The following is a 25,231-nucleotide window of genomic DNA, read 5'->3' as shown; positions in this document are numbered from 1 at the left end:
GTGGTCAACTGCAGTCCAAATATCTTAAATGGAAAATTCCAGACATCATCTGCTTCTGACATTCAACCATTGACATTGTCATGGCTCAATGATCTAGGATCACTCAAAACAGATGATCCTCCTTCTATCCTGCTTCTGACATATTGTCAGAAGGTCAATAGTAGCCTAACACTGCATCACAATGCCTATGTGAATAACGATGTGAATAAAAATGCCTATGTTATTCACCTCATTTCATCTTATCACATAGGCATTTTATCATCTCATGTCATCACACAAAGAAGGGTGAGTATAGTAGAGTAAGATATTCTGGGGGGGTGGAGAATAGAGAGACCACATTCATATAATTTTTATTATATTGTTATAATTATTAGATTTTATTATTAGTTATTGTTGTTCATCTCTTACTGTGCCTAATTTATAAATTAAATTTTATCATAGGTATGTATAGAAGAAACATAGTGTATATAAGGTTCAGTAATATCTGCAGTTTCTGGGAGTCTTGGAATGTATCTCCACAGGTAAGGGGGAGACTACTGTATATTTTTTGCATTCCCTTCCATGTTTAATGGTGTTTGACACATTAAAAACAGTAGGTTTTTAATCAATACTTGGTTTGATGAATTATTCTTTCCAGTGATGAGTGCTTGTGATTTACACCATCTAATACATAGGCTGAATTTGACACTGTAGGTATTTCGGCTCATCAATATAGTGTACACAGATTCTACAGTTGTAATATAATAGCCATAATAATTTTTTAATAAAATACTTATTTTACTTTAATAAAACATTATAATGTACTAGTTATAAGATCAAACATAAAATTAGCTATCTTCCTTTTCCAAAGGCCTATTCTAGGTTTATGTGAAGACTACCAATGTAGACCATTAAATTACATGAAGAAAAACACAGTAGCAATAAAGACTGAACATGTGAAGTGTGTATATTTCTTTCATAGGTCTGTGAGCAAGAACAAAACTAAACACAGTGTGAAAGAAGTAGAATTCATCTTCGGTAAATCTTTTCAGAATTTCTTTCACCCCATCTCACCAACACATGTCAAGGCAACTTGCTTCCCAAATATTAAAACTTTTCTCTGCAAAGGATCACAAGACTTTCGTATCAAGATGTAAATGTGTGCCTTAGATAAGGACACCCTAACTACCATCCTCACTGGATAGCACAAGGCAAAAATTACTTAGTAGAATATTAGTCTTCAGCCTTCAGACGTGTATTCAGAAAGTAGTGAATGAAGAGGGAGAAACCAATGAGGTTCTTGGAGAGTATTTGGGGAGGGGGGACAAGTGGCAACAGGCATTCACCTGAAACCGAACCACTTAATTGGGCTTCTATTTTACCTATGCTTAACCTGGCCTTTCCCAGAAGGTACTCTTTGCTATATTTTACTAAATTTACCAAGAAAGGTTACTTGATGAGTCATTGGCCAAAATATCCATATATCATGAACCTCAGTAACAAGAGCTTTTTAAAAGACCACATTCTTACCACCAAAATGTAATCACTCTATGTCATTTAAAGCTGAAAGCTAATTTCACCTCCTCTTTAAGAATATGTGAAACTGACATGAAAGGATTTTTCTGCTTCCACTTGTGCTTTCCTAAAATCTCTTTTCTATACTGCAGCTAGAGCAAAACGTAAATCAGATCATGTCACTCCCCTGCATAAAAACCTCCAGTGGTTTTCCATCACACTTAGAATAAAACTCAAAAAAAATTCTTACTGTGGCCAATAGGCCACCCTTCCTACATCACACTCTCACTCCCTCAGCATACCCAGACATCCCAGAATTCTGTCTGTTCCTGGACATGCCAAGCTCATTTCCATCCCAGGGCCTTTGCCCTGGCCTGGGACACACTTCCCCAAGCTCTTCCAAGGTGACTTCCTCCTGTTATTCAGGCCTACCCAGCTGCCACCCACTCTAACCGCTTTCTCTGATCAATCCATGTAAAGTAACCTCTCCTTCAGCCCCTCTCCCACCCTGCCTGCCCATGTTATACTTTGCTCTACATTTACAGTCCTTAACCCTCTCTGCATTGACCTTGTTTGTTTTCTCTTGACCCCAGGGAAACTCCAGGAAAACCGCCTCTCCTCTTCAGCACAATATCTCCAGCACCTAGAGCTGTGCACGGCATATTCCAGGGGCTCAACACGGAATAAAATATATTGTGAATCAAGTTCTAATTTTTTTTTTTTTGAGACAGAGTCTCACTCTGTTGCCTGGGTTAGAGTGCCGTGGCGTCAGCCTAGCTCACAGCAACCTCAAATTCCTGGGCTCAAACGATCCTCCCGCCTCGACCTCCCAGAGTGCTAGGATTACAGGCATGAGCCACCGCGCCAGGCCAAGTTCTATAACATAAAATTATAAACACTATAGCATATAAAATACAGAAATAGGGCATGGACCCCTTCTTTTGAAGCACTATAAAAAGAACAATCTAGAGTTTAGATTCAGAACCAAATGATCACCTTTGGTGCAGATGGCATGAAGGAGAAAACTCACACAGAGGGGTTCGGCGCTGGTAGGGGAGGCAGAACTTTCCAACAAAGGATCCTTGTCTTCCCTTGACTCCTTATAGATCATATGTACATTCCCACAGGCTCTCACTAAGATGAAGGACTAGAAGTTAAAACAAATCTTGAAAAGAATGATTAGCCCCATAACTGGTAACTCTAGTGTAAACCTATAAGACTATCTAAACCATTGAATGGATAGTGTCAAATGCGGTGGCTCACGCCTGTAATCCTAGCACTCTGGGAGGCTGAGGCGGGAGAATTGCTTGAGCTCAGGAGTTCGAGACCAGCCTGAGTAAGAGCGAGACCCCGCCTCTACTATAAATAGAAAGAAATTAGCCAAACAACTAAAAATAGAAAATATTAGCCAGGCATAGTGCATGTGCCTGTAGTCCCAGCTACTCGGGAGGCTGAGGCAGGAGGATCACTTGAGCCCAGGAGTTTGAGGTTGCTGTGAGGTAACCTGACGCCACGGCACTCTAGCCCAGGCAACACAGTGAGACTCTGTCTCAAAAAAAAAAAAAATTATTTACAATGTGTTGTTGTTAAAAATACACTGTGTGCTTAAAAGTAAGTTATATTTTCTTGTGTATCTATGCACTGTAGTGTCAGGCAATGTGGTAGGTATATTATGTGTGGGATTTTGGGATTTCATTTTTGTCTACAAAGTAGGTGATTATTCCCTGTTCCAGAGGGGGAAACCAAGTCTGAGAGAGGTTAAATAACCAGTCCACAGCCTAAGAAGGGCAGAGATGGGACTTGAACTCATGTGATCCATTGCAGTGGTCAAGGGGTGTCCTCTTTGACTCCAATACATTCAAAATGTTTAATAATTATTATTGTTTTGAATGCCTTCAAATGGAACGAACATGCTCTACCTCTCCACAGTTCCCACCTATCCCTATTGTGTTGCACCCAGCCTGACCTAACTTTAATATTACCAGCCTGGTACCCACACTAGGTGCTTGAGTTTTTAGTTTCTGATGCTAACTGAATCCTTCCCACTACCTGCTGCTTCTCTACAAAGAGGCCCCTGCCATGTATGTGCCTGTGGCAGGATGACATACGGACATGGAGTGGGGGTGGGGGTGTCAATAGACGTTGTATTAGCTTTTGTCTCACATAAAATTTTCGAGGAGTCCACAGAAAAGAAAAGAGAGGTATTAGGGGTAAGCAGGACAGAAGTCTTCCTTATGTGAACAAAGCCAGAGAATGGAAGAAGTGATAGCTGAAAGGAAAACTGCAGGAAAATAGACGACAAGTTTACATGGAGCTTAAGAAAAATTTTGCTGTAATATATATTAAAACTCCTCTCCCATCTCCCCAAGACTTCTTTAGTAAAGATGTCTTTTTCTTTTTTTTGGATGGGACAATGCACTGAAAAGAGCCTCAAGGAGAGAGCAAGTCATCTCAAGAAAGCCCAGCCAACTTCTGCAACAGAAACAGTAGGGATTTTGGAATCAGATGGTCCCAGGTTTGCAAAAGAGCTATTTTCACAGTCTTAGTTTGTGAAATCGAAAAATAGTAGTATCTTGTTCACAAAGTTATTGTGCAAATTAAATAAGATAACACTCAGAAGGGGTCTTGTATGGAGCATGGCACATTCCCAGCCAAGTTCTTCCTCCTCTCTTTATATTGAACTAAATTATCTTCTCTGTAACTCCCATGAGTTGATTCCAGTTCTACTGTGCAGAACATTAAGTAATTCTGCAAAATTTTTCATGTGATAGTGCTCCAGTTTGTCTAGATCCTTCAAAAAGAGAAAATGCATATTAACATCTCTGTATCTAATTGCTTTTAAGCTTAAAATGATTTTGTTTTTCAATTATTGCTTTTTCTATCCAATAAAAAACACTCTTAGGAAAAAAAGAAAGATAAAGATTAAAAAGTTAAGCTAATTACTGAATAAATTCCTTAAATATTTAATAAGAATAATATCAGTACATATCTGACCATGGCAGCTTTTCTAAAGGCAAATGATCTAATTTGGTGATTAACTAACCATGCTGAGCATTCATTAGGTGTCAGGGATTGACCAGTTCTTCTGCATTTGGGTGCTTTTAACTGCAAATAACCAAACACAAAAATAAAAGTGGTTTTAACAATGGGGAACATTTATTATGTCTCCTAAAATTAAGTTCCCAAGGGAGGCAATTGCAGGGATGGTTCAATGGCTCAACAACGTGAGAGATCCAGCCTCTTCCTATCATTTCTCTTCTCTGCATTACCTTAGTTCTTTGCAAGATGGCCCTGAAATTCTAGGCTCCCAAATAGACATAACAACATATGGCTGAAGAAGACATTTTTTTCTCACATGATTCTTTTTATTAGGTGGGAAAACCTTTCCCAAAGCCACACCCTCAAGACATCTTCTCAATTCCCATTGTCCAGAATTAAGTCACATATCCATGCCCTGTGTCAGTGCTTCACAATTTTTTCACATCATGACACAAATAGAAAGATAATGTTTTTATGACAGAAAAAAGTAAATACCCAGGTCAGGTTACCAGATGGCACCACCCCAGGACTTCAGCAGTTCAGCCTCACTGGAATGTCCCAAGGGCATAAGGGATCAATACCTTGCCACATCTATGACCCATTTGAGATATGCCAAAAAGTGTTGGCATGTAGAGTGGTATACTCTGCTCTAAGCTATAAGGGAGTGAGAGAGCATGTGTCCATATGCAAATGCTAGTGAGAGAAGGATCTGCTAATGAGGAGGAAGAAGCAGGCAGTGGTGGGGGCAACCAGTCATATGTCAGTCATATGTTCAAGGGTGCCTTTCTATTCTAATTCTCACAATTATGTCCTAGGAGAAGGTATTTTGTGGAGAATAAAACTGAGGCTAATATATATATATATGTATATATATATATATTTTTTTCTTTTTCTTAGAGACAGGGTCTCATTGTCACCCAGGCTAGATTGCATAGCCCAAACATAGCTCACTGAAACCTCGAACTCCTGACTCAAGTGATCCTCCTGCCTCAGCCTCCTCTAGCTAGGACTACAGGTACACATCACTAAGCCCAGCTAACTTTTAAATTTTTTTTGTAGAGCAGGGGTCTTACTATGTTGCCCAGGCTGGTCTCAAACTCCTAGCCTCAAGCAATCTTCCTGCCTCAGCATCCCAAAATGCTGGATTATAGGCATGAGCAACCACACCTGGCCTGAGGCTAATAATTTCAGTGACTTGCTTGAGGTCACAGAAGCAGTAAGTGGCTCAGTTGGCACAGCAGATGTAGATCCAGTGTTGTGCTGATAAATGTTTAATAACCACCGCTCCAAATGTAATTTTGACATGGCTGTTGGTTAATATTTTCACTTAAGGTAAAAATAAAACAACAAATATGTTGTTTGTCAACTTATTTGTCAATGATGTGACTTCGTTGCTGAATTGGATGTTTTTGTGCTATTCACCATGTAACAGTTATAGACACTACATGCCTTTTTAAGTTTAATCTGCATAAAACATTTTCTCTGTCACTTAAATCCAGACAATCAACAAAGCAATAAGTCAAGCCGTAATCCATGGTGTTTTCTGATCAAGCTATCAAAGTGAAGTCACTCAATGTGGTGTTGGGAAGACGTACAATAACACATTATAGAGAATTTCCACCACGCAGGCAAGATATGTGTGAATTATCTAAAGATCATAGATAATAATAAAAAGTATTAAAATAATTTGGAACTGATAAGTTTTTATCAAAGATTATCTTTGTTTAAAATTTATTTAATTAGGCCAGGCGAGGTGGCTCACGCTTGTAATCCTAGCACTTTGGGAGGCTGAGGCGGGCGGATTGCTCGAGGTCAGGAGTTCGAAACCAGCCTGAGCGAGACCCTGTCTCTACCAAAAATAGAAAGAAATTAATTGACCAACTAAAAATATATATACAAAAAATTAGCCGGGCATGGTGGCACATGCCTGTAGTCCCAGCTACTCGGGAGGCTGAGGCAGAAGGATCGCTGAGCCCAGGAGATTGAGGTTGCTGTGAGCCAGGCTGACGCCACGGCACTCACTCTAGCCTGGGCAACAAAGTGAGACTCTGTCTCAAAAAAATATATATATATATTTAATTGGAAATTTATGTAGTTTAATTTTTAATGATGGTTGTATTTAATGAACAGCTGGCAAAATTCCTGAACATTTAACAATTTGTTCTCATAAATTAGTACAAGCCAGCTCTACACATAACTGTCTGAAACTAAGTCCAATCCTCTTTCCACTCTTGACTTGCCTACTGCCTTTATTACTGGCATGTGAAAACTAGTGATGTTCAGTACCCAGGGAAAAACCTGGGTACCTGCCATTGCTTTCTGTGACCTTGGGTAGTTACTACCTCTCTGATACTCAGTTTTCTCTTCTGTAAAGGATAACAATAATGGTCCTTGCCCTATCTACCAGAAAGGACTAAGACCAACCACTGAGACTAGTTAGCCTATGTGACAGTGCTTTGTAAACTGCAGAGCCAGGTGCAGATCAAAGGCCTGATTATGATGACCATTTCATCACTGGTTTTCAACCAGGCCACCATTGTTAAGGATGCAAAGTGTGTTGCTGCTTTCAAAGGTACTGGTTAGTTTGAGATCTTCTATAATGCCAGAACGGATAGTAAACACTCAGGAGAATTGTTCTCAAGAAGTCCACTCAAGTTTTTGCTAGTCTTTACTTAATACAAATAGCTATATATATTGGGAGAAAAATTATTTTTTCAAAGCTTATAGTTTACTCTTTTCTAGCTGCTGTTGGATTGTCTGATGGGGCCTCTCCCTGGGGTTGTGGAATGCTTCTCAATTTCAATAGTTGAATAAATATCCTTTTATTTTTAATTTTGATTTTTTAAAGCTACTTTGATATTTGGGCCAGATCCAAATATTATTATTTTTTATGGAATATACACCTCTGCTAAGGCAGTTTTCTATACATAAATTTGAGTAAATATCCCAAATATCCAAGTTGAAACACTATTTAAATTTGAATGATTTGAGTTTGCTAAACTTCTCTTTGGGCTGTACACAACTCTTTCTGCCAAGCTCTTTTCCACGTCGAGCCCTTTGCCCATGCTGATCCCTCTGCCTGGAGTGTGTTCCCCTGATTCTTTGCAAAGCTGACTCCTTTTCATCCTTTAGCTCATATGCTATCTTGTTAGACAGGTCTTCCCTGAGCACCTGTTTCAAGTCATCTCCCCAATCTGTTTCCTCATTTATTTCTTTCACAGCACTGATCACTATAAGCAATTTCCTTTTCATTTGTTTACTTTGTCTATGTCCCTTATTACTACTACTACTAATATATAATGTCAGCTCCTTGAGGGCAGGGGACCTTGCCCATTGATGCCATCATCTACCCCAGAGCATCCAGTACAGTGCCTGGCACACAATAGCTATCTGTTGAACAGATGAATTTATCTGACAAGATCTACACTAGTGTTGTAAGGCTGTGGCCATATACAGTTTTCTTGAAGTGAGAGTCTGCCCTAAAGACTATCCAGGACTTGGCCTGTGGTGCTTGTGGATGCACAGGTTTCTCTCGGGCCCCAGGAAGAGCCACGGTGGTAGCACAAGACTGCTGGCTCCCCTCTGCCCCACCCTAGTGGAGCTGCCCCAGTGATGTCACACAGGACAGAATTCTCTAATCCTTTTCATTCCGTAACTGTGCTCCACACAGCACAGTTTTTCATAACATGATCTGATGATGGGAGAGAGAGGAAGGACGACTCGGGTAGGGGGTACACCCCCTCCCTGAGTGAAATTAGTTCAGGGGCACTATTTGCTCACATGTTCTGCTGCGAGAGAATATGGGTAGAAGAATTTACAATTTGGACTAAGCTGATAAAAAGAGAAAAGAGAAGAATGGGGAAAGGAAAGGCAAAGAAGGCAAAAAGAGAAGAGGAGAAAAGGAAAAGAGAGACAAGGAGAAGTACAAGAAGAGAAAGCCAAAGGAAGAGGACAAGTTTGAGAAAAAACCATGAAACAGGTAGTGAAGGAGGAGGAGGAAGAAGGAAGAGTTGAACCTGTGTTCTTGGTTTTGTAACTCTTGGGTAGTGACTGGCTTCAGGCTTGAGTGGGAGGGATTTTCACCCTATCCCCCTGAGGAGTCACTTAAATTGCTGAGATATATTTTGAGAGGCCCAAGCAAGGCTGTCTCAAGGGTGACTCCCCCGGATGCATTCGCCACAGTAATTTGGGAATAGGAAATGTAAACCTTTTCTTTAAGTCATGATTGTGGTACAAATGGGCGGGGGTATTGATGACTATACTAAAGCTTTAGATTGGCCACTACTGCCCTTCTTTACCCCACGCCTCTCAATTACTAGGCTATTAGCACACAGGAAGTTCAGGACTTTAAAGCCAATCTTTCAGACAATCTTCTTTCTCTTTGTTAATTGAAATACAAACAGATTTCCAAAGCAGAGTCAGATGGTTTTATAATATATCTGTAAAAATCACTAAAATCCAGTCATGGCAATATATTCCTGCTGTTTCACAAACTTACTATGAACATCCCAAATATATGTAGGAGGCCCAAGCAAAGCCCTGTAGTTCAATAGAAAAGAAAACTTTCAACTCTCTCTTTTTTTGAGACAGAGTATCGGTTTGTTGCCCAGGCTAGAGTGAGTGCCGTGGCATCAGCCTAGCTCACAGCAACCTCAAACTCCTGGGCTCAAGCAATCCTTCTGCTTAAGCCTCCTGAGTAGCTGGGACTACAGGCATGAGCCACCATGCCCGGCTAATTTTTTCTATATATGTTAGTTGTCCAATTAATTTCTTTCTATTTATAGTAGAGCGGGGGTCTCACTCTTGCTCAGGCTGGTTTCGAACTCCTGACCTCGAGCAATCCACCCGCCTCGGCCTCTAAGAGTGCTAGGATTACAGGCGCGAGCCACTGTGTCTGGCCTTAACTCTCTTTTTTTAATGTTCTTTCCCACCTTATAAATATTTAGTTCTCTTCCTCAGTATAAGGTTTAATAATACAGAAGAGGATATTCTTAATATAATATCAAGCATATTAAATCAGACAACATTAAGATATCTTCGTTCTAAATTTTTAAATGTCAACCTTATAACCCATGAGTTTCCTAGTTTACACCCAAAGCTGTATCCAGAAATAACAAATAGTAGGACGGTGCAGCTTTATTGGCAGTCTGTGGTACATGGTGCAGACTTCTTAAAAATCTTTTCATGTTCATATTTTCTATTTTATTACCTTTTCTGCTACAGTTAACCCAGATTCTGCTATAAGTGTAGAACAGAAAGAAGAAAGGTGTGGACACCTAAAGGAAAGAAGCAGAAAGATAGGCAAGACTCTCAAGTTTTCTATGGTCCACTAAAGCCATCAGTGACCCAGCTTCTGCCTTATGAATAAGAAACTTTTTAAGAGCACTCCAATATTACAGAATGTTAGTGAGTCCACCAGCATGTTAATCATGCTGTTACTTGTCTGAGGTATTAAGGATTCCAATAAGGCAGCGTTTCAAAGATCTTTGATCTAATTTTCCTTTTTTGGCAGGTGTGTGGAGAATTAGGAAATGTATCTTCAGATTATACTGGGACCAAATGCATAGTGAATTTTATCTTTACTTTGTATACCTGGAAATAATCTGTCTTCATCTTACTGTAAGAAATTCTAACCTCAAAGATACCAAGTAGAGGGATTTTGGGGTGACTTGAGGGTTTGGTCTACCAGTGACTGGTGATTATATTTGATCCTGTTGTTAGGTTCCAGGTCTAAAAGTGAAGGAAACAGAATCATCCCAAAGAAGTCATGTTGAAAAAATTGGAGATGGCTTTCACAATTTTAAAAGCAGCTGAATAATGTTTGCTGAATGTCAGAAAGAGGGAATAGGTTGCTTTTGATCTAAGAGTTGGGGCAATAAAGTGGTTTAAGAGATACAAAGTAGCAGGGTGCAAATTGCTACAGGAAGCTCCTGAGATAAAATGGAGAGGCCTCGTCAAAAATTTACCTTTTTGCTGGCCAGAACTCAATTTGGCCAGTAGAACCCGCCTTCCACAATGAAGTACTTGGTCTGTCTTTGTATATACCAGAACATCTTTTTAAAGTACAGATTTTTCTTTTAACTTCTGTTCTTGAGAACGTGGTGTAGGTCAAATCGGTGAACAGGTTAAGCCTCTGACGGGAGAGGGAAAGGCACTCCAGCCAATGGGAACCCGTGCTGGTGATGTACTGCTCCCCAGTTCTGATTCATTGGCTGCCTAAGGTCTGTCATTCTATCCCTGGCGTCTGCAAGCAGCGTGGGTCGGGTTTTCGGTAGTCTAGCTAGCTAAACTGGATTTTGGCTGCCTGCACGTGCAGTTTCCATTAACTTTAGCTCATCTCTAGCTCTTAACAGAAGCAGCTGTTACGTTTCTGATTCTCCTCCAGATTTTGAAAAATCCTCGGTTCCTTTAACTTCATCGGAGGTCGTTCGAGGTCCCCTGTGACAGAATCACGTGACTGTCTAACATGTGCAAATAAATACAATGTGGAATCCCCTGAGCTGCAGGGGGAAAACCTGCCAGAAACTCAGAGCATGTGCCCCGCGTGTGAATCAGTTGCACTCGAGTGTGGGTGGGTGGTGGCTAAGATGCGTGCATTTCTGACCCGAGGTGTGTGGCCCTGGCACCTGCGTGGGCCTCCTGGGGTCACTGGGGGAGGCAAGCCTCGGAGGCGTGGGGCCCTGGGGGAGGGAGTCTGGCGGCCGCCGGGGGACTGAGCGCGTGTTTGAAGGACAGTGGCCAGACAGTGACTGCACCCGGGAGAGGACGAAAGCTCCGGGTCAGTCCTCCGGGCTGCGAGAACACCCTCTTTGCAGGGAGTGGGGTGTGTGTTTATTTGCTGGCAGACCGAGGAGCCAGGACCCGAGGCGCGGACGCCCTAGGGGGAAGCTTTCGAGGTCCCAGGGTGGCCAACGGCCGGGCGTGGAGAGGCTCTCGATCCACTGGGCTCCGAACAGTCGCACACTCCGTCCAGCCCTCGGCACCCGGGCGTGAAAGCCCAGGTCCTGGCGCCAATCAGCGATCCGTACGCTCCCTTAGCCCTTCAGCCTCAGCCTGGGGCCCAGGCTGCAAGGCGGTGGCGGCTGGAGGCGCTGGGTAGGGCAGTGACGTCATATGCGGCCGCCCCTCCCCCGCCCGCCGGCTCTCGCCGCAGTTTCTGCCCAACGACATCCGGGTCTTTCCAGCTGCTCGGCCCCGCCGCAGCTGTAGCAGCGGCCGAGCCGGCGGGGCGGGGCGAGCGGAGGAGTGGGGGAGGGGCGGCGCCGTCGTGAGCGCGCCTGCGCGGGGCCGCGCTAGAGGCGGCGGCGGCGGCGCTAGGGACGGGAACGCGCTCAGGAGCTAGAGAGCAGTGATCTACGCGCCGGCCCGGCCCGCAGCTTTGGGTCCTTCGGCGGCTGCAGCACCGGAACGGGTGGTTGGGGAGGGGGGGTGGGGGGACGCCAGGCAGGTGGGACGCGAAAGCGATGAATCCTCGGCTCTTCCTCCTCCTCCTCTGGGACCCGCTCTCTGCCGGCCGCTCCAACGCCCGGATGATCTGAGCCGCGAGGGCGCCGAGAGCCGGGGGCCCGGACGCAGCCCGGCTCCTCCCCTCCTCCGCCCCGTCCCGGGCCTGACCTGGCCCGCCGCCGCCGCGGTGACCCCCTCCCCGCCCCCTCCCCGGTCGCCGCCACCGCCACCGCCGCCTCGGCCGACCAGGGACCTGTCCTCCCGCGGCTGCTCCGGGTAAGCGCGGCGCTCGGGCCGAGGGCGGGCGGCGCGGGCCTGCGCGGGGGCGGCGGCGGGCAGGCCTGGGGCCTGTAAACAAGCCGGGCGTTTGCCCGGGCGCTCCCGGGAGGAGACGCGACAACTCCACCCCCTGGCCGGCCTCCTCCCCTGAGCTGGGCTGCGAGGGGTTAACGCTCGGCGAGGGCGGTGGCGGGGCGGCGGGGGCGGGGTGTTTGTGGCGGCTACGCGGGGAGGGGGCGCGACCCTCCGGCCGTCCGCGGTCCGTGGCCGGGCGGGGTGTTTGTGGCGGCGACGTGAGCGAGGCCGCGGGGTGGCCTGGCCCGAGAGGGGCAGGCGGAACTTTTCCCGAGCGAGGAGGGGGCGTCGCGGCGCCCAGCGCCCCCACCCGCCCGGGCGCGCCGCCCCGGCTGTCCTGGACTCCAACCCCTGGGAGGGAGGCCGGCATAAAGAACGGGGGAGGCGGCTTCCTTCGAACCGGACTTAACCTCGAAAAACCAAATTCTAGGGAATTTGCTTCAGGTTTTACAGGGGGCAGGGCTGAGAGTGAGGCTCCTTCAGAACTCAAGTCAGTGAGTGATGCCTCTACATTCATTCATTATTAAGGCGTCGAACAAATCCATTGAAGTAAATTCCACTGATTTCTCATCCTTTTAACCGTGTAAATTGGGTAAAAGTTCTTGATGTTAGAGTCTGGTTGAGGTATGGTTCTGTTCTGCTTGTAGATTTTAAACAAACTTGGAACCTTTTCTAGAAAGACAGCTGGCCGTGGAGAGCCCCTTCTACCAACTGCAGTTTTAGATACGTTTTGAGAATTTCATCACCTGAGGTATTTTTCTTCTCTATTCTCAAGCAGCAGATGATACCTTCAGATCCACAAAGGTCATGGCTTCAGTTGTCCAAGCCAAGGAACCTATGTGCCACCCCCACCTCACCCCAAGTTTCTTGCTAATTGAAATAGTGAGCCAAATGGGTTTTAGGAAGTACTTGGAAGAATGTGGAAGATAGGGTATTATTTTTGTGGAATAAGTTATATCGACATTATTGAGAGAAATATGAACTTTAGAAAATTGTTTTAAAGAAAAAGGCATAATCTTTTCAAACTTACACATTGAGATTTTAAACACAACCACCTTTTAGATGTAGAGCACTCTGAAGAGTCAAAGGATTTATTTAACCAGTGTTCTGCTGAGCCATAGGGGTTCCAGAGCCCTAAGGAATCCATCAGTTCTTGGTCCCCAACTCCCTTTAACTGAAACACTTCACTTTTATACTTTTATGTTTTTACATATTGGGCCTTTTCAAAGATTATTTTTCTGTTACTGCTTATTTTACAAATAAGAAAAACTGAGACTATGGAGATAGTGACACCCCTCCAATTTTCTAATCTTAGATGTTACCTTTATTGACTTAATATTTTTTTTGTCAGTAAATAATTCAAAGCACAAAGTAACATTTCTTGCCTATGTTATAGTACTGTGCTTATGTGTAACTTACATGTATCTGATTTAACATTCGATTATGTAGGGATCATTACTTTTAACATGGAGGTTTACACAATACCACATTATTGAAACTATAGTGAAGTGCACGTGGATGTTGCTTAAGACATTTTTATTTGATGTCATTAAACATTTTTATATCAATGAAGTATAATATGGGAATTCAGTGTATTAAGACTGATAACATGTGAAGTTAACTACCTTAATATATATCTGAGAACAGTCATCAGATTGCTTTTTTACATGGCTTATATCTTTTTGTATATTTTTTACATAGATTGTATCTTTTTATATTTTAAGATAAAGAGCTGAAGTATAACCTGTTGAAGGGAACACTGCAGTAGGAGACAAGAATTGTTTAGTCATGGCTGTGCTCCAAAATATCTGGGTCGGTGGATAAGTCCTTTAACCTTCTGAGTTTCAGTTTCCAAATCAGTAAAGCCAAATAGATAGGTTATATTATCATATGTACTGTCCAGTTCTTTTTTTATTACAAATACCTGATTTTTTTATTATAAATACCTGATTTGTGTGAGGCATTAGGTGTTTCAGCCTTCTAAAGCTAATTTTTCTGTCTGGGTTCTGTTTTATTTAAAAGAATTTTAAGTTGATGATTCTTTAGGATCTATTCTTGTAGGCTGCTTTTATTGATTTTTCTGTTGGGATTGGAAAGTCTATAGAAACTCTTGGGAGTGAGGAGGAGGGAGATTTCATGGGAGACAAAGGGTAGTTGAGACTATAGTTTGAACAGACACAGGACTCTTGGTAGTTGGGTGTGAAGAGCATTATAAGAACACATAAAGATTTTTCTGTCACTTCAAGCTGGGCCTTAATTATCTTGTTGAACCTTTGTTTGAAACTTTGTTCCCTAATACCTCATTTGTTTTTGAAAGCAATCTATGGCAACATCACTTGTCACATGGTAAATATTGCTGAGTAGTTACTAAATACCTCAGTCTTTGAATTTGTTCAGATTACACCTAGACTGTTTAATATAATGGTTAATAGTGTGTATAGCTGATTCTGGTTTAACTATGTATGCTAATTTATTGTATAATTTTAAACCAAAGACTGACATGTCTACAGGGAGCTTGTTACCTCTGAAGTGCTCACTCATGAGCTGGGTATAAGTCTGCTTATGTAGAAATAACTAATTGTAAGGTAATATTTTGATGATCCCCTCAAATGATTAACTTTTGCCTGGGCACCTGATTCTGAGTTAGTATACTCTGGAATACTTTCCATCTTTGATCAAATCAGAAGGAGACAGCTATGTAATAAAATTGTCCCGGGCAGAGTTTTATAACAGTTAAGATGATAAAAAATGCATGATCCTGTGAAATATATGGACCTTGGAGTAGGGGAAAAGGTGTGAGGCAACTAGGTAAAAGTTGTGTCTTATTTCATGGGTGGTAATTTTACGTCACAATATGTCCTGTCTTCTATCTCAGATTAAAAAAAATTTGATTGCTTCGTTTATTATTTTGCTGTTAGCCAGCACATGGAAATTCTCTGATCTGGGATTATTAGCCATTCGTATATAAAAGAAGCTTTGGTTAACCTATATCGAAATCAAAAGGTTGATTTTCTCTGTTCTTTCTTCCTTCACTCTTTCTAATGTCTAATGTGCTCCATATTATACAAGTAACAATTTTATACTTCATTATGACTCTCTAGAATATATTTCTTAATGATTTTGACCTTTGTCCTTGTGATCTATTTAGTACAGTCCTAGATAATCTCTTTACCTAGCTTTTCTGTTGAGGCAGGTAGGAGGAACTAGCAGAAGAGGCGAGTTTCTTTGTACCTTTATCTAAAATGTAATACGCTTTAGAATTTTTTAAGAAACTGTAGGAAAGGTACTGGATATTGTTTAGTAATAAATTATACTCTGTTGATACTTTGTTAGTAATATTAAAGTTGTTTTAAGTGTTCTTTGAGTAAATGTGTGATAAAGAAGAGGGCTTAAATTTTTATAATTCTTAATATGTTTATTTGGAATCTATGGACCAATTTTATTTATTCATATTAAAATCTGGATTGAAAGTCATTAGTTTTTGTGACTGATATGATTTGAATTAAAATCCTATGAGACAACTACTCCTAGATACAGAAGAAAGTAAATAATGAAAGCCATATTTCATTGGGCATTTATTTGTATCAGGCTTTAATTTTTGCCCACAATCCTCTAAAATAGGCATCCTCAAACTACCGTGGGCCACATGCCGCCGGCCTAGGACATTTATCCGGCCGGCCAGATATTTTTGCCGCTGCTGCCTGTCCTGCTTAGCAGGCGACTCGTCCCAGGCCCACAGTGTGCACTCTCCAACAGTCTGAGGGACAGTGAACTGCCCCCCCCTGTTTAAAAAGTTTGAGGACCCCTGCTCTAAAATATATTGCATTGTCTCTATTTTACAAATAACGAAATATGAGCTCAGAGAACCTAAGTAACATGCCAGGATCAGGTCTGTAGGTATAAAAGTATTTTCAAAATATTCCCTAGTGAATTTTGCCCAGTTAGATGAACTTTCTTGTTTCTAGGAACCAAAATTTAAAAATTCTGAATGTTAACACTTCTAATTCATGGATTCCTGAAGTTAAAAAGAGTTCTTATAGGTTTATGTAGTTAAGTCTTCCAATGTAAGAATCCCTTCTAGCCGGGCGCGGTGGCTCACGCCTGTAATCCTAGCTCTCTGGGAGGCTGAGGCGGGCGGATTGCTCGAGGTCAGGAGTTCGAGACCAGCCTGAGCAAGAGCGAGACCCCGTCTCTACTATAAATAGAAAGAACTTAATTGGCCAACTAATATATATAGAAAAAAAAAACTAGCTGGGCATGGTGGCGCATGCCTGTAGTCCTGTAGTCCCAGCTACTTGGGAGGCTGAGGCAGGAGGATCCCTTGAGCCCAGGAGTTTGAGGTTGCTGTGAGCGAGGCTGACGCCACGGCACTCACACTAGCTTGGGCAACAAAGCGAGACTCTGTCTCAAAAAAAAAAAAAAAAAAAAAAAAGAATCCCTTCTAAAATATTGAGAAAAGATTTAAGAAATTAGATTAATTTTCTCATTTCCAAGGTTTCAGAAGTTAACAGAGTTAAACATTTTATGTCTTCAATTACCATTGCTTAGACTGAGGAATGGAATCTATGTTAATTCTCAAAGGGCTGATATCCTTAATGAAGGACCTAGGGAAATGTTTCTTAGTAGATATAATCAATAGAGTCTCACTGAAGGACCCAGAGGGGAGAAGGTGATATAACTAGGCCTTGAAAGTCAGAAGGGTCTGGGTTTGAGTCTCTACTCTCCTACTTCCTAGTGGAGTGTTACTCAGTAAGCTACTTGATTTCTCTAAACCTCATTTTTCTCTCTCTGTCAAATGGAAATACCTTTCTCTTAAGGTTGTCATGAAGATTCAATAAAAGAGCTATGTGAAGCACTTGACATATTTTCTGCCATGAAGACAGTGCCAAATAAATGGTAGCTGTTATTACTGAGTATATGAAATCTTAAGATACTTAGAGAAATAGAGACTTGCTGGGTATGAAAGGGTTGTCTTCGAGTATAGCTTTTGCAGTGAGTCTAAATGCCAAACTAGAAGAGATTGAGTAAAGAATTTATAAGAGGTTATAAAAGCTGCAGGTATATAGAACTTGCATATGAATAGACTAAAAGTTAAGAGGTAATGGAAGAAAGAGAAAGTTGAGTATGAGTAGATTTATTTGGCTGCATGAAGCTTAAAAGAAGTCATGGGTTTGGAGTTAATGATTAGGTAGGAGTAGATAGTTAAATTGCAGATAAAGAGTGACAGTAATATAGCAAAGGTGAATGGTTAGACGAGAATGATCAGTAAGGAGGGACTAGGGTTGGTATTTTGAAGAGTAGTTTATAGTTCATGCTTAGAAATGAGCAAGAAGATAGCATTGCTACAGGAAAAGATGAAAGAAAATAAGGAAACTAAATCATTCTGATTAACTCAGTTCTTCCAGTTTTTTTAAAAAATGGAGTCTTTATATAATAAAAGGCATTAAGGCTTTATATTTGGGTCCTAGGTTATTTAAGGTTAAAAATTGTCTTAGAACAGTTCAGTTCTTATTACTCCTACCCAAACCAACATATTAGCACTCCAACTGGTCTCTTTACTGCTAGCATCTTGTACTGCACCCCCACCCCAGTCTATAAACCGTCATAAAATTCTTCCTAAAATACTGTTTTTCCTCATTGTTTCTCTTTTCATTATACTTAAATGACTCCCTTTTACCTCTAAGAAAAAGTTCAGAATTCTTGGTTTGGCTTTTGACACTTTCCATGAGCGGACCTTGGGACTGATCTATTTCAACCAAACTGGTACTCTTGCCATCCCTGGAACACACCCTTTACTTTTCACTTTGTGGATCTTTGCACATGCTAATTTGCAGCCTGGAATTCGTTCCCTTTCTCTAGCTTTTGTTTTCTCTTTTATTAAGGCTCATTTCTAATACTTCCTTCTCCACAAAATGTTCTCTGACCACCAGTGTGTTTCTTCTCTCCTTTCTCTGTACTTTTATAGCAATGCCTGTGTATTATTTTTAGGCTTTAATCATCTATTTTACTTCTAGGTATTTGTGTCTTAATTATAATTGTGTTCAATTAATTCTGAAGGGAAAAATACAGTATCTTTTTATTTTACCCAAAGGCTAGGGAGTGCTCTGTGGATAGTAGACATTCAGATATTTGGAGACTATTAAGGAAAATACCTGGGAGTGGGAATGATTGCTGTATGAGGAGGTAGTGCAAGTATTTAGTAACTTTCTGGTAGCAAACATTTTTAACTCAGTTCCTGTATATTATTTTGTCTGAACCTGGATATGTAAGTGTGAAGATTATACAAATCTGAAGTGTGGCTGAATTGTTATAGAAGACTGGGTTGACTGATTCTGATCTATAGGTTTCATTTTAACTTCCTACACTTTGGCTTTGAGAGTTAACAGGACATTTATAATCATGTATGTCTTTCCAGAGTATTTTACATTTGCAAATATTATTATGAACATGGTATCCTTTTAACTGGAGAGGAATTGTGGGATCATAGGAATTAGATGATGTATTAAAGAAGCGAGATAAGTATCAACTGATTTAATTTGAACCAAACATGTCTAATATGTGACTAGTCTGTGGTCATATAAACCTTTAAGCTAAACTTTGAAGCTTATTAAAATGTTAAACTACTTTGAATATTTGGAAAACACATAGTAAAATTTCTTTTATTGGATTTTTAAATGGATAATTTCACATAGTCAGTGACTGCTTGGATCCATTTATTGGAGTATGATGCTAATGAGACCAGTGATAAGAATTTGATTCTTTGTGTGCCTCTTACATTTTTCTAGTCTTGACATTAGCTAGTAACAATAATAGTTAACATTGAGCACTTATGTGTCAGAGGAACTGTTATGAGAAATTTTTAATTATTGTCTCATTAAATCTTCGCAACACCTCTATCAGGTAGAATTAATACCTGTATCTTAACAGATGAGAAAATTGAGACAGAATGGTTATTTGCCCTAAGTCTCACAGGTAGTAGTAACAGAAGCCAAATACATGTCCTTGGACTTTTCAAAAATAATTATATATGTGGGTCACTGCAGTTTCATTGCTACTGCTGAAAGAAAGTTTGTTGGCAGTTGTGATAGGTCAGAAAATCTCTGTGTATGAAGGATGTGACTGTAGTTTCATTATATCCAGAGAGTGAATCTTAGGATTGAATTGGGATCTGAGGTGGCAGTGTATACTTAATTTGAGAATTATCATATGTCATGTCAGCTCCCTTTAATACTTTTCCCCAAAAAGGGCTTTATATTTTTAATACCAAAAAAGCATATAACATATAGCTATAATACAGTTCATTCTACAAGCTATATACAATTTTTTCTTATGGCTTATTTTATTTGTGTTCACTACTTTGCAGCCCATTGATGTGAATTATTTCATTGGTCCTTTATTCAAATGAAATTCTTAGTGAGTTTAAGAAGATAGTCTTAAACACAAGCTACCTAATTGGGTTTACAAAAGAGATTATACTATAAATGGAAACTTCAGTGTTAAGTTTATTGAAAATAAATTCCTTAAAAACAGGGACCTTGTCTCATTCATTTTAAATAGTTTCTCAATATATGAACACATGACAGAGAAAATTGAATGTAAGCCAAAAATACAGTAGACTATGAGAAAGCATAGGTCATGTATAATCTAGTTTAAATTTAGGCTGATGCTTTGTATTCATCTATGATATGATTGTCTCAGACAGGGATGTAGATATAAACATTCTTCTTTGAGTCATACTGTATGTGGCTTAATAGTTTTAGTTAAAGAATATTTTGTTTAAGGACTGTCATGCTGTTTCAAAGAATAAGAACATAATTCATTACTGACTTTGCATGCCTTGGATTTTTAATACTACCTTTTTCTTTAGCATGAGTGGTAGAAAATTGCATCAAATTTGGTATTATGTCTACAGAAGATGCAGCTTGCTTACCTTTGTTACCAAATTCAGAAATGAAAATATTACTGATAAAAGATAAGGTAAAGCTGTATATTTTTTGTTTTGTTTTATATTTATTTTCCAAGCAGAATCTCAAAACTTACCAGACTTTAAAAAAATATCTTCGCAGTATGCCATCATGCTTCAGAATGTTAAGTAGACAGTAAATAAAATTTTCACTTTTTGTAAAGCAGTAGAATATTATCCTTGCTGAAAGCCTGTAAGGCTGTTTTGGATGTCAAGGGGCAGATCTTAGAAGTGTCAGCTTTCATTTTGTGATCAACCCACAGTTTACCGTGTATTATTCCATATCTGTCATCTTCATTTTCTCTGTTTGCACGCTTCCTGATACTATAAGAAAATGCTTCAACAACCAGTCAGCCACCTAGTATGATCTTGTACTGCTTTGCTACAGTAAGCAGAATAAGGAGCTCCTTAAATGTAAATGGGATTATTTGTTTTATATAGTAAAACTGAAAGACTAAGTTATTTTTGTTTAAAATACATTGAAAGTGGAGTTCCTAGCTCCCAGAAATTATTCTTGTGTCTAAATTACCTTATACTTTGTTTCCCATGTAGAAAAACTTTTTTAAAAAGTTAATCCATCCATGAATATTGAATGAATGAGCAGATGAATGAATAAATAGCTCAGGGAAAGATAATTGTGTTCTGTAACCTTTAGTTATAGCTACATCTTTTTTCTCTTTTGTCCTTTCATGAGGTATAGTGTGGCACTCTTCAGTAATGTGAGTGTGTATCTAATGATGTTGATAAACTTTTTGAAGTGATTGATGAACAATAATCTGAAAATCAAGTAAGTTTTGATTGGTAAACTGCAGATTTATTTTAGGGTCCAGTATTTTCTCATTAGAAATCCATTATGATATTTCTGTAGGGATCAAAAAAATAGAACTATGTATTCTATAGATGGAAATGGTAGGATACAGTTTGTTGGCAGGCCAGCTTCTCTGGAACACCTTTCCCTACATAGGAAAGAATTACTGTTGACAAGGAAGAAGTCAAGATGATAGCTGTTATTCATTTGTCTCACGTATGCAGCAAGTGTCATTGTGTGGTAAATATGAACAATAAAAAAGGCATAATCTCTTTCCTCAGGGATCTTGAAATCTAAAGTGACAAATAATTCTCAGGGTGCTATGTTAAGGGAAATACAGAATTCTATGAGCTTATGACTAATGGTAGTTCTATTTCCTGAGACAAAGAACTGAGAAGTGGCAAGGAATTGAGAAGTTAATTTTGGGTCATGTGACTTGAGGTATGGCTATTCCAATATAGGAAATAGTTGAATATACATCTTTGAAGCTTTTATATAGAACTTTCACTTGAAAAAATAATTTTTCCCCCCTCTTACTTTCCCTAACACCCATTTCCCTGTACATAAAGCATCTCGTGTCACAATTTGTGGACTCAGTGAATGATTCTGTTTTAAATGTTAGATTTTATTGAAAAAAGTCTATTAGAAGCAAATGTATTTTTTCCAACACAAGGACATTTCATATGTGTAAAATATGTAGAATCCCCATACATTTTGTGTGTATATGAACCTTTTACCATCTTAAATGTTATATTTTTTCCCTCTTTTCAATTTAAGTATATAAGATTATTATAAATGCTGTGTGTGGGAGGGTTGTTTTAAGCAAAAGAAAAAAAAAAGGATGGATTGGCTCAGGAAGTCAGATATTGTTTTCTGGGTTAATCTGAGTGTGAATCCTCAAATAATGCAGGGATTAAAAAGTAGCAAACTAGGAATTGAATTCACTGTTGAATTTGCAGGCAAGTTATCCAAAACTGATAAATTTGAGTTAACAGATAAAGCAAATTGAGATTGTAAATACTAGAACATTCTTAGAAAATTTTAGCTTTATGCCTGCCATCCCCAACCCTCAGGCCATGGCCTGGTACCACTCCTTGGCCTGTTAGGAACTGGGCCATATATCACTGCCTGAGCTCCATCCCATTGTCCTACCCCCTTTGCACCCCCCCACCCCCCACCAATAGGTGGAAAAATTGTCTTCCATCAAACTTAGGAACCAGGCTGCACTGCAGTGGAACCAGTCCCTGATGCTAAAGAGGTTGGGGACTGCTATTTTATGCCATCTAAATCTTTTCAATATTTTGCTTATACTATAATTGATATAGTGAAAATAGGTCAGTATCTAATTTTTATAATCACTAGAGCCTTCAAACCAAATTTAATTAGCTTAGATATTTTTCACATAATTTACTTGTGTAGTACATACCTTTATAAAAATTTAAGAATGCAACCTTATGGAATATGTAATTCAGATCATAGCACATGTCTAGAAGATGTTAATACATTAAAAGATTGTGAAACATATGAAAGAAACATCAAAAGTGGTAAGCTCTGTCTCACTTATAGTTAGTGAGATTGAAGCTGCTGCCAATTTCTGTATAAACTGACTATGGTTTGAGTACTTGTAACTTTTTACTTAATTTAACAAAGACTAATTATTTTTTAATAATTTTGAGGGTAGAAAACATGGTCTTTAGCATAGAAGAGCTTTATCTGCCTTATTTTGGTTGGTTCAATTTGTTGATTTTGGTTTACTTTTTGAAATCCTGTATTTATGGTCTTAATTTGGGGCACTTTGTACTTAACGGTTAATTTGCATTAGAATTTATTTGGGTGAAGTTTCTGGTGGAGAAGGATAAGTAAATATTTAATTGAAAAAAATGAAAATGTAAATGTTAATAGAGGCTGAAGATGAAATATTTTGCAACTGAGAAATTTTCAGGTAAATTTTAATCTTTGAAAAAAATTGAATTTAACAAGTATTTTTCATATTACTATGTATAATCTGTAATATTTTTTAACCTTTCTATGTAAAATAAATTAGAGATATAGAAAATAATATAAAATCATAGTAATCTTTTTAAATGGCCTTATAACTCATAGCATAAAATTCAACCATTTAGTTTATGGTTCAGTAGTTTTTAGTATATTCACAGACTTATACAACCATTACCACAATTTAATTTTAGAACATTTTCATCACCTCAGAGAGAAACCCTGTACTGATAAGCAGTCATTGCCCATTCTCCCTGCCCTTTTCAACCACTAATTCTACTTTCTGTCTCTATAGATTTGTCTATTTTGGATATTTCATATAAATTGAATACCAGTAACTTTTTGATCAGTGTCTTGCATGTCTCATGAGATGACTAGCTGTGAATAAGTTAGGCTTATTTCACAGCTTAATAACAATTGTTTCCTTCTTGTCTGACCAGGAAAAAATTTTCAGTAATTGGGAGACTGTATCCTGATTTAAACCAAGAATCAAGCTCTTTGCTAGCATTATAACTCAAAAGAATATATGTCATTAGTCTTCACTTCAGTAGTGTTTTTCACTGTGGATTGCTCAGTAGCCCTTCAGCTTTCCTTAAAATGACACTATAGTGAAATTACTATTTTTCTTCTACATCTTGGACTTCAGACTTGCATTGAGTTTATTGAAATGTGTTTACCTTTGCAGCTGGCTTGTCTAGAGTCTACATTCTTACTCTCCTGCTAAGTCCAAGAATGAGGAAGAATTAAAAGCAAGAAAGGAAATACAGAAGAGATTGCTCAGGCTGAGGAGGGCAAAGTGGTAAGAGCAGGATTAGAAAGGGGGTATTAAAATTTTAAGGCAACTGAATTTGTGGGTAGCAGAATGAAACTTGGAGGCTGTTTAGGAGAGAATGAGACCTAGAGGGAAGAAATAAAAGGCAAAATAATAAAATGTAGTAGAAGATAAGATAGGTGAAATTTTTAAATTTTTCATTATCGAGTTTTGAACTGTAGTCATATGTCAGTGAAGCACAAAAAGCTCCCTTTTCTGATGAGATTTAGTACCCTTGAGATTATTTTCTTTCTAGAACTTTGTGTAGGAATTTTGAAATTGAATTATAATCATATGTTCTTTTTGGGTTGTTCCAAGATCTTCAGGTTGGAAATGGTGCAGAGTAGGAAACCCATATATATCTCATACATAGTTTATATCTTACTCATATTTGCTAATTTCAATATCTGAAGTCCTTAGGGAGTTGTATTTGTTATATGCTAACTCCTACTCACGGTAGCTTGTTTCCTTGTGATTTTCTTTTTATAAGCTCATATTTGATTAAACATTAAACATTTCTCCATCATCTGTATAATTGCCTGTAATTTAATTTCTCCTTTTTGTAGCATAAAAAGTTTCATTTTCTTTATTATATTTAATAACTTATTTAATTAGCCAGTATATTTTATTGGTTTCTGCACTTGCATCTTATTTCTCTGGGTTTACTTTTCTTGGTTCTTTAGTAATCCTTTTAGTAAGAGAGTATGACTTATAAATGTCCTTAGTTTTTATCTGAAGGTATATTTTATTTTCTTTCTTAGCTGGATATAGAATTCTTGGCTGATAAGTTTCTTTCCCCTTCCCATCAGCACTCTCAGAGTATCATTTCATTGTCTTATGAAACTTTGCAAACTTGGATCTCTAAGATTTCTGATCTGTGCCTGACTGCTATGCCTTTGTATGTAATATTTTTCTCTAGTAGGTTTTTTTTCTTAATTCCTTTTCTGTATCCTGTCACCACTATTTACTGTGTGACCTTGGGCAAGTTTAAAATGGAGATAAAATTGTATCTGCATCATAGGCTTGTAATGAGGATTAAGTAAATATATGTGAAGCACTTGGAACAGAACTTTGCATATTTTAAGTATGATATAAATACTAGTATTTGTTTTGTTTTACCATACTAGACATTCTGAACACATTTGTATGATATGCTTAGGTATGTGTATATGTTGTTTTATCCATAGCTACTCTGAAATATGTTGTTGACCAGAAGACTTCTCAGTTTTAGAAAATACCTTAGTCTTTGTAGTCTTATACTGAATGGAAGTTCTGTTTTGTTTTCTTTCTTTTCACTCTTCTTATCTAATGTTTTTGTATG

General features: G+C 39.3%; 1 protein-coding gene across 6 annotated transcripts in view; it reads left to right on the top strand.

The window, feature by feature from the left end:
• Positions 1-8,183: 8,183 nt before the first annotated feature.
• Positions 8,184-25,231, top strand: part of PPM1A (protein phosphatase, Mg2+/Mn2+ dependent 1A) — a 44,522-nt gene continuing 27,474 nt past the window's right edge. For 2 of the 6 annotated variants that reach the window (XM_020285761.2, XM_076003992.1), the window contains exon 1: positions 23,146-23,898. Coding sequence is in view for 1 of the 6 variants with exons in the window: in XM_012777630.3 (XP_012633084.1) it covers positions 8,314-8,512 (199 nt within the window). In the remaining 5 variants the exon portion in view is untranslated. Of the gene's footprint in view, positions 8,513-11,800; positions 12,256-12,590; positions 12,828-23,145; positions 23,899-25,231 lie in introns of those variants that run through there. The other 4 variants (XM_012777630.3, XM_012777634.3, XM_012777633.2 and 1 more) reach the window with 4 other exon arrangements.

This window comes from Microcebus murinus, chromosome 6 (assembly GCF_040939455.1).
Source record: "Microcebus murinus isolate Inina chromosome 6, M.murinus_Inina_mat1.0, whole genome shotgun sequence".
Taxonomy (NCBI): domain Eukaryota; kingdom Metazoa; phylum Chordata; class Mammalia; order Primates; family Cheirogaleidae; genus Microcebus; species Microcebus murinus.
The sequence above is the reverse complement of the archived record's forward strand: the minus strand, read 5'-3'. Positions and strand labels throughout refer to the sequence as shown.